At 45.9% G+C, this 9,370-nt stretch overlaps 1 protein-coding gene across 4 annotated transcripts in view; it reads right to left on the bottom strand.

Moving 5' to 3' along the window:
* YIPF7 (Yip1 domain family member 7) overlaps window positions 1-9,370 on the bottom strand; it is a 33,627-nt gene that overhangs the window by 17,801 nt on the left and 6,456 nt on the right. For 2 of the 4 annotated variants that reach the window (XM_015408667.1, XM_015408668.1), the window contains exons 3-4: window positions 8,898-9,064; window positions 343-488 (exon numbers count right to left, since the gene is read on the bottom strand). In XM_015408667.1, the coding sequence (XP_015264153.1) occupies window positions 343-488; window positions 8,898-9,064 (313 nt within the window). Of the gene's footprint in view, window positions 1-342; window positions 489-857; window positions 940-8,897; window positions 9,065-9,370 lie in introns of those variants that run through there. The other 2 variants (XM_015408669.1, XM_015408670.1) reach the window with 2 other exon arrangements.

Genomic DNA, 9,370 nt, shown 5'->3' with positions numbered 1-9,370 from the left:
TAGGAGACGTTATAGCCAATATTAGTCAGCGTCTGATTTTGCATAGATGTGATTCACAAAAGTTGGACAAGAGTAAGGCACTTTAAGTTTTCATTCTGCTCTATTTCTTCAGTATCACATGATGGTCCCCTCTCCATCAGCTTCAGCAGAGCTGTTTTGGGTTTACATTATTTGCTCATTTTTCTCTTGCTCTCTTTCTCTGTGTGTGTGTGTGTGTGGAATTTCCTGAAATCCCATGTAATTAGGTCCTTTCCCTATACAGCACCTTTTGCAATCCCACAGACAACTGACCCACGGAAAAAAGTTATGATTAGAATGCCTACTGTTTCTATGGCACTATACCAGCAGAAGGGTGGCTCCAAGGGCCAAGCAGAAAACCATCGGCCCGGTCAAGTCCGTCTCATTCATAATGCTGCCATCTGCTGGCTTCATTGGGTTGAGGACTGTTAAAGTTTTTTGCCAGATGTGATCGAAGTTGATCCCTAGTTCTGCAGTGGGGGGGGGGAGAAAAGTTTTGAAATCGTTCATTCTCCTAAAAGAAAAATCTTGCTGTAACAGTTCATCAGGGAAACTTTTAGTCCCAAAATAATAAAACAGAGAATTGGCTGTAAGCAAATTACCCTAATGACTCATGTGCCGGAGCCAAGACTTAATTTGGATTCTAAATTGGGAAGTATTGATTACTCTGTTATGAAAAGGAGAAACGATACAAACCAGATGTCAACAGTGACTCCATGTGGTCTTCACTGCATTTTTTTTTTTTAATGTTAATACTTATAAAACAAACTCCCAGTAATGGGAGAAATAACTTTGAAAACACTGACGATATTCAAGAGGCACGCTGTTGTTTTCTTTACCTGTTACAAAATACATATGAAATCAGCCTGGCTCCAATAAGGACCTGTACCGATGGATTCTGAGGGCTGCCTATGGAGTTGGTTGGAACGGCCTTTATTCAAGCTGTTCGTGATCTGCCTTTAGCATTTTTGTCGCACAAGATGCTGCTTTCTTCTTGCAAGCTGACGGCCAGGTCGGAAAAGGACAAGCAAAAAAAAATGGCGGTCATGTATCTACCTTCAGGTTCTCAAGGAACCAACGGAGTCATCTCTGGCTTCGACATCAGAATAGGAAGTTGGGATCGAGCGCTGCCGGCCTGCTCAAGGCGCAACGCAACCCAAATTCAATAGGCCGGCTATGAGTGGTGAAAATATCCTAGGCTGGATCCAAACTAATGGAAGGAGGGAGGTCATTGATGGCAATTCCCCCTTCCTGCTGTAGACCCCCGGCTTGATTGCATTCCTGGGGCTTCTCTGCCCCTCAGAAGCAGCATTTCGGGGAGATCAGTGCAAGGGGGAGAGGTAGGACTGGTGTAGTGACAGTTTGGTGTAGTGGTTAATTGTGTGGACTCTAATCTGGGAGAACCGGGTTTGATTCCCCACTCCTCCACTTGCACCTGCTGGATGACCTTGAGCAAGCCATAGATCTGACAAGAGCTATTCTTGAAAAAGAGAATTTCCTGTCAGAGCTCTCTCAGCCCCACCTACCTCACAGGGTGTCTGTTGTGGGAGGGGAAGGGAAAGGAGTTTGTAAGGTGCTCTGAGACTCTGAGTGAAGGGCGGGGGTAAAAATCCAATCTCGTCCTCCTTCTAGGAAAGCTGCGTTCCATTGACAGAAGTGCCTTCTTTTACAGGAAATTTTATTCTGGATCCAACCCCCTGGTTTCTCAGCTTTCCTGTGATTTATTTATTCACCCACTCAGTGCCCTGCACTCATGGCCATGTGAAAATAGTCCTGCCTGGGCTCACTCCCCACCCTACTGAAGAAAAAAAATGGAACTTGGGGAGGCTTGCCAGCTTCTAAGCTGGCTCCTCTTGCTGTCCCGTTACCATCAGTTTCATCTGCAGGACATGGCGGGAGATGCTATTTACTTCCACGTCAAGGAAAACTTCAGCTGCCCGTTTCCATTCATTAAACCAAGAGGGAGGATGTTTTTCTCCAAACAGAGCCAGTTTGGTGTAGTGGTTAAGTGCGCGGACTCTAATCTGGGAGAGCCGGGTTTGATTCCCCACTCCTCCACTTGCACCTGGCTGGATGACCTTGGGAAAGCCGTAGTTCTGATAAGAGCTGTTTTTGAAAAAAAGAGCAGTTTCTGACAGAGCTCTCTCAGCCCCACCTACCTCACAGGGTGTCTGTTGTGGGGAGGGGAAGGGAAAGGAGTTTGTAAACTGCTCTGAGACACCTTTGGGTAGTGAAGGGCGGGGTATAAATCCAATCTCTTCTTCTTCTTCTTCCTGGGTAGTTGCTGACCCTAAACCTAGATCATACCCATGGGCGGGGGTGCCCTCTAGTGGTTTCACAAGGAAAAGAGAGCCTCTTCTGGCTGCAGAGATGGCAAATTCCTGCTTTTTTTTTTCCTGCTGCCTGGGAGGGAGAATGGGATTGGGGGCGGCCCTCATGTGTACATGACAGAAGCACCTTAATATTTATTGGTCTGTTTTTAGGTAGTTTTACTGTTTTTTGGGGGGGCATGGTAGCTCAGATGCAGACTGGAAGGTCTGTAGTTCAGCAGTTCAAGACCCGAGTGCCACATGATGGGGGTGAGCTCCCGTCTCTGGCCCCAGCTCCTGCCAACCTAGCAGATCGAAAGCAAGAACTTTCAAGTAGATAAACAGGTACCACTTTGACAGGAAGGTAACAGCGTTCCGTGCACCTCAGCATTTAGTCATTCCGGCCACATGACCACATAGAAGTCTTCGAACAGGGCTGGCTCTTCGGCTTCGAAACAGAGATGAGCATCATCCCCTAGAATCGGATTCAACTGGCTTCCAAGCAAGGGAGACCTTACTGTTGGTTTTAATTGAAATTACTTATTGCATGTTATTTTGTTGTAAGCCACCCTGAGCCCTACTTGTCAGGAAGGGCGGGCAAGTAAATCCAACTTAAAGAAATAAATAATAAATTTTAAAAATGTGCTGCCAGGTGCATAAGTGGCAGGAGACCTGCAGCTCCGCAACATGGGTGGGGAAAGGGTGCACAGGAGGGCCAGGGGTCATTTTGGGGGGAAGCGGGGGGACGCCATCCCCCCGGGTGAGGTGCGGGAGGGCGGGGCCTGGAGCTCCCTGCTGGTGCCCGCTGGAGGTCGCCGCCGGCTGTGGGGAGGACACACTTCCGGTGATGTCAGGGGGTGTGGCATATGCTAATGAGTTATGCTAATGAGTCCCCCTAGCTCTTTTTCTACGAAATGACCCCTGAGGAGGGCAATAGGGGAGGTGGTGGCAGCTGGCCCCACTGGAAGCCCTGGAACTGGGAAGCGGCCCCATCTCAAGTATCTTGACGCCGGTCCTGAGGAAGGGAGAAGGGCAGGTAGAGTTCTCCCCTTGTTGTTTTTATTTATGTCAGCAGGATCTTGTGAAGACATAAACCTTGCTGGCATTTATATAATATGCTGAGGCTGAAGTTTATTTCAACGAGGGGTTTCACAGACAGGGTTTTAAACAATTTTTTTAAAAAATCTAACATAGTCTGGTCCAATGCCACTGCAGAAATATAGACCCAACGCAACTCCCAGGAACGTTCTTGAGTTTTCTCTTCAGAATTAGAATAAGCCACCTTAATATTCTTTTCTTTTTTAAGAAACTGGCAAATTTATTACAAGATATGTAAACAAGATTATAACAAGTGTTTATTAATTATAGGCACCTTAACGTGATATCTGATTATGCAATATAAATACAGGGGGAAAGGCAACGCTATGAAATCTGAATGCAAAATTTATCGTGATACTGTCACCCAGAGGCAGTAAAGTATATGATGCATATGCCATAAAAATGACTTAATGCCTTTATTTTCCATGCAAATTGTGGTGCTGCCCTTTCGAACGTAAACATGTGTCTGCGTTACAAATGCAAAACAACAAATCAAGCTTTATCCCTCACCTTCTTTCTCTGATTTGGCAGACTAGGATTGAACATGAGTTTTTTAGCATAGTTTTACTTAGAATTTGGACTGTGCTAAGACTGACCCACACAGAGGCAACCTACCCACGTGTCTGCTGGGGGTAGCACAGTCAAGAGGGCCCTCATGAAACACAGGGATTAGTTTGCTCCCAGCCATCAGTGGTGCAGGAGGGACTGGCATCCCTTTCTGTGCCCGTAGCAGTACCAGAAGGCAGCGCTCTGGGCCTAGGAGATGATGCTTGGGGTGATCAAATACCTTGAACAAACCCTGGTCCTGTAGTCTGGCTGATATAAGCTTTGCTCAAGTAAACTCATTTTTTCTCCCCTTCCCTGTTTATTTTTCGTAGTTTCAATTTAGTTACAAACATTTCATTATCTCAGACTACACACATTTTTAGAGTCATGGCATCAAGTTACATGCCTTATGTCCACTGTAGTTCTTTCCACATTTCCTTTTCTTATTCTACTTTTACATGTTTTATCCAGTTGTAAACCCTTAACCATCTTTCATTCTGTATTTTTTGGTCTTTATCCTGCAGTATTAAACTCAAATTATCCATTTGCGCTAACTCCATAAGTTTTGTTTGCTCTGCATAAACATCAGGATTTGCTTTCCTATTTTTAACTGTTCTTTTAAATTTTAAGTAAATAATAATTTTAAAAAACCTCCATGAGTTTAGCTATTAGGTCCTCTTTCGAGGGAGTTTTGTCTGTTTTCCAATTTTTAGCCACTAGTATTCTCGCAGCTGTTATGATATATACTAATATACATCTTGTTTGACATAGCCTTTTGGAATTATATTCAACAGATAAATTTCAGGCGCTAACAGAACATCTAAGTTTAGTATCTCTAAAATAACATCATGTACCATTTTCCAATATTTTTGCATTTTACTACAATTCCACCACATGTGGTAAAAGGTCCCCACATTAGATTTACATTTCCAACATTTATTGGATGTTTGTGGATAACATTTTGCAATTTTATCTGGGGACCATTACCATCTATGGAACATTTTATAAATATTTTCTTTATAAGAGATGGCTCTCATGAATTTTGCAGTTTTCCATATTGTATCCCATTGTTCAATTTCAAGCTCTTTTCCCATATCCTGCATCCAAGAAATCATGGCCGATTTGTTGTTTTCATCCAGTTCATAATCTTCTAATAAAAATCTATAAAGTTTCTGAATTAACTTGTCACTGGATGATAGCCAAATCTTATCGAGTTGAGTGTTGCTATCTTCAAAACCTTTTAACATCTTTACCGTACCTATCTCGCAATAATGTACGCTCCCACCATGATACATTAATTTGATATTCACGTATCAATTTTTCTTCTGATAAGCTTTGCTGAAATAAACTCATCTGATAGGGTTGCCAGTCATTAGCTAGGAAGCAGGAGGACAGGGAGAGGGTAGGGACAAAGGAATGAGTGTGATGTCACTTTGGGCATAAACCCAGAAATCAGGGCTAATTTTGGGCAGGAACGCACAGGAACGGAGTTCCGGCTGGCTCCCAAGTTGGCCACGCCCAGCAGTAACTCATTAGCATAATAGGCCACACCCAACAGCAGAAACTTATTAGGATTGGCTACATTAGGGGTGTGTGGCCTAACATGCAAAGGGGTTCTTGCTACAAAAAAAAAACCGCCCTGGGTTTTGACAACAAACAAGGTGAACAGAATAAGAGGCAAAAGGTGGGTGTGGCTGGATGACCTAACTTCTGGTAACATGGAAGTGTGGCCTAATATGGCCATGAACTGTGTTGTTGGAGGTGTGGCCTAATATGCCAATGAGTTTCTGCTGTTGGGTGTGGCCTATTATGCTAATGAGTTCCTGCTGGGCTTTTTCTACCAAAAAAGCCCTGCCAGAAATGATGTCACAGCCTCAATGTGCTGCTCAAGCAATGTGCACCAGCAATGCGGTGACGTCACATCTGAATAAGACCCAAAGCTGGGTCTTGTCAGTGCCTGCATGGGAACCCTGCCTCTTTTATGGCGACTTGAATTTCATGATGGAAGAAATTAATATATACATGTAATACGAAACAAATAAATACATTTGTAAACACAAGGCATCTTCAAACACCGGAGCTTTAAGGCAGGGCACAGCACATGTGTAACCTTGATGGACTTTTTGTCTGGCTTTTATTAATTGATGTGTTTAGGAGAAAGTGACTTTTCATACAGATTTATAACTTCTAGGGTTGGCTGGCCAAGACTGGCAACCTGCGGGAGGGTTGGAGGCAGGGACATAGGGGCGCTGTTGGCGGCATTGCTATGTGACTACTGGGGAGAAATCCAGAAGTGCCGTGGGGTGGCTCTAGGAATCTCTGGAAACTCTATGGTTTTCCAATTGACCAGTGATAAAGCTAGTTAAGTGTCACTTCTGGTTTTCCCCCCCTGAAGTGGCACCACTGACACAACCGCCAGCAGGAGGTCTGCTGTAGCGTATCAAGTCCTGACAAGTCCAGACAAGTCCAGAGACAACCGTCGAGCTTCACTCCAAGAGACAATGGACTATGCGGATCCTAGCCCGCTCCAATCAGCGGGCTAGGTTCCTGGCCGAGAAGCCAATGGGACTCTCGGCCACTGTAAGTAACCTATTGGGAAGTGGGGTGTGTGTGTTTTGGGTGGCGGTTTCTCGGGGAATATAAGCTGGCCTGCGAGCCGGCCAAAGCTGTCTTGTTCCTGATCGAATAAAGTACGCTTTGCTGAAATCACTCTCCATCGGCGTACTTTTCATCTGCCATAGCAGGAGACCTGGCAGACCTAATCTCTTCGTATTTTGGACCTTATCTTTGGATAGGCTGGGCCCTACTGTTGGATTGCTTCAATTTATTTCGTCAGAGATGTATACCTTGCCTTCCAGTAAAAGATCAAGGATGGCTAGGAGGAGCGAAACCACAACTCAGACCAAATCTACATTTTAACCGGAAGGAACATGATTTAGTGGAGCCACGCAACGGGTGGTCAGAGTCTTAGTTTTTAAAATCGTATGTGATGAGATTTTAGCAGGGGATGTGCGCCAGCTGCGTAAGACCTAGGCTGAGTTTCTGTTGTCCTTTGGTGTAGTGGTTAAGTGCGCGGACTCTAATCTGGGAGAACCGGGGTTTGATTCCCCACTCCTCCACGTGCACCTGCTGATGTGACCTTGGGTCAGTCACAAGCTCTGGCACAGCTGTCCTTGAAAAAGAGCAGTTTGTGTCAGACTTCTCTCAGCCCCACCTACCTCACAGGGTGTCTGTTGTGGGGAGGGGAAGGGAGAGGAGTTTGTAAGCCGCTCTGAGACTCCAAGTGAAGGGCGGGGTATAAATCCAATCTCTTCTTCTTCTTCTTCTTCTTTTTGTTGGAGGCATTTCAGCCTGGTTGTGGACAGAGGCATGAACCTTTTTGGCGTGAAGCAAAGCCCTCTGAGGACCGTCATGGCCCATAGCCTAAGGCCCTGAATGAGCCACTGCATTAGATCCAGGACCAGCCCAGGTGTACTGAGTATGTTGTTTCTGGTTGTTTTGTCTTAATTACATTTTGTGTTTGAAAAGCATGCAGACGGAGAGTGATTCAGCAAAGCATACTTTATTCAGTCAGGAACAAGACGCTTGGGCCGGCTCGCAGGCCGGCTTATATTCCCTCAGGACCCACCACCACAACACACACCCCACTTCCCGATAGGCTATTTATAGTGACTGAGAGACCTATTGGCCTCACGGTCTGGGACCTAGCCCTCTGATAGGGCGGGCTATGATCCTCCTGGCCCATTGTCTTTAGGGGCGAAATTTGAGGTTTGTCCCTGGACAAGTCCAGACATGCCCAGCCATGTCAGGGCTGGATACACTACAGTGTTTCTTTACAAGCCACTTTCCAATTCCAGTAGAAGGGAAAACAGATAGAAATGAACCAACAAGTAAAGCTGTGGAGTTGTCTGAAATTGCAGAGGCCCATTCTATAGCATTGTGTGGCAGGGTTGCCAGGCCAACCAGGGGCAGACTGGTGACCATTGGTGATGGTGTGACCTCACTTCCGGGTTCCCCTGGAAGTCATGTCACACCACAGGCCTGATGGCCATTTTTAAATTCTATTTGCCTCCCACCACTGCTCTGAGTGGCAGTGGTGGGATACGGGAGCTGGGGGTGGGGAATCCCCAACCCCACCAGGGAACGGGCAGACCTCTTGTGTGGAGAAATGTGGACTTATCCTGTTGGGAAGAAGGAAAGAAGCACATTCCTGGGGGAAGTCTTTGCTTTTGCAAAGCTGTGGTCAGCAGTGTCCCCTCTAAGCTGAGTTAGTGCGAGCTAGCTCACAGTTTTCTAGCCTCCGGCTCACACATTTTCGCCTTAGCTCAGGACGGACGGCTCCAGAGCAGACTGATTTATGCAGTAGCCAAATCGCTCACGCGCAGCTCTAATTCCAGTCGCTCACAAAGTGGGATCTTTGCTCACAAGACTCCACAGCTTAGAGGGACCATTGGTCACCAGTGCAGAAAATGTATTTAATTATTCCATTTTTAGCCCACCCATTGTCCAAGGAACTCAAGAGAGTTTCCCATAGCCTCTCTTTTATCTACACAACAACACTGTGAGTAGGTTATGTGAAGGGATGGTGATTGACTTAAAGCTATCCAAGTGAGCTTCTTGGCAGACTGGGAAATGAGAGGCTCCTAGTCCCTCCCTCCCTCCCAATCAATCAATCAATTTATATTCCACCTGCCTCTGGAAATTCAAGATGGCTTAAATAACTTCTTGTTACAGCATATATCTGGCAGCATATTATTTAAATTGAACGCCCTTTACCCTCACACATTGCATTTCATATATGGGCCAAATAAATCACTTTCCAGATGCCACAGAAATCTGTGATGAATATGAACAAATTCTGCTTTATGCATAACTGCTGGAACATGCAAAAAAAAGGGGGGGTAATTAAGTGTTTTAATTTTGTACCTTCTAGCAAAGGAGGTTCTTCATCAAAGCTGTCAGGATAAGTGTTATCAGATGGAAATTCAGAAGAGTGCGCTGGCTGAAAAATCTGGCCTGTGTACGGCTGAGAAGATGAAAGCACTTCTGGACGAGAGAATGCATCCAATTGTGGTTTGTTCCCTATCTGAGCCCTACAGTATAGAGGATAATAAAACAAGACCAGAATACCAGGGTTCAATGACATGTTCCTACAAATAGCCAGGGGTCATTTCGTAGAAAAAGAGCTAGGGGAACTCATTAGCATAACTCATTAGCATATGCCACACCTCCTGACATCACCGGAAATGTGTCATAAGGCCACACACCCCGCCCCCAACGGTCCCGGCCGCCGGTGCCGGCCTTGCAGCTCCACTGCCGAGCCCCATGAGGGGCCTGACAGTGGACCTGCAAGGCCGGCGGGAGTGCAAGGAAGCCCCGCGCAAGGCCTCCCCGGCCCC

This window comes from Gekko japonicus, unplaced genomic scaffold (assembly GCF_001447785.1).
Source record: "Gekko japonicus isolate JY-2015 unplaced genomic scaffold, Gekko_japonicus_V1.1 scaffold2059, whole genome shotgun sequence".
In the NCBI taxonomy this organism is placed as follows: Eukaryota; Metazoa; Chordata; class Lepidosauria; order Squamata; family Gekkonidae; genus Gekko; species Gekko japonicus.
This window is presented reverse-complemented; position numbering and strand designations above follow the sequence as displayed.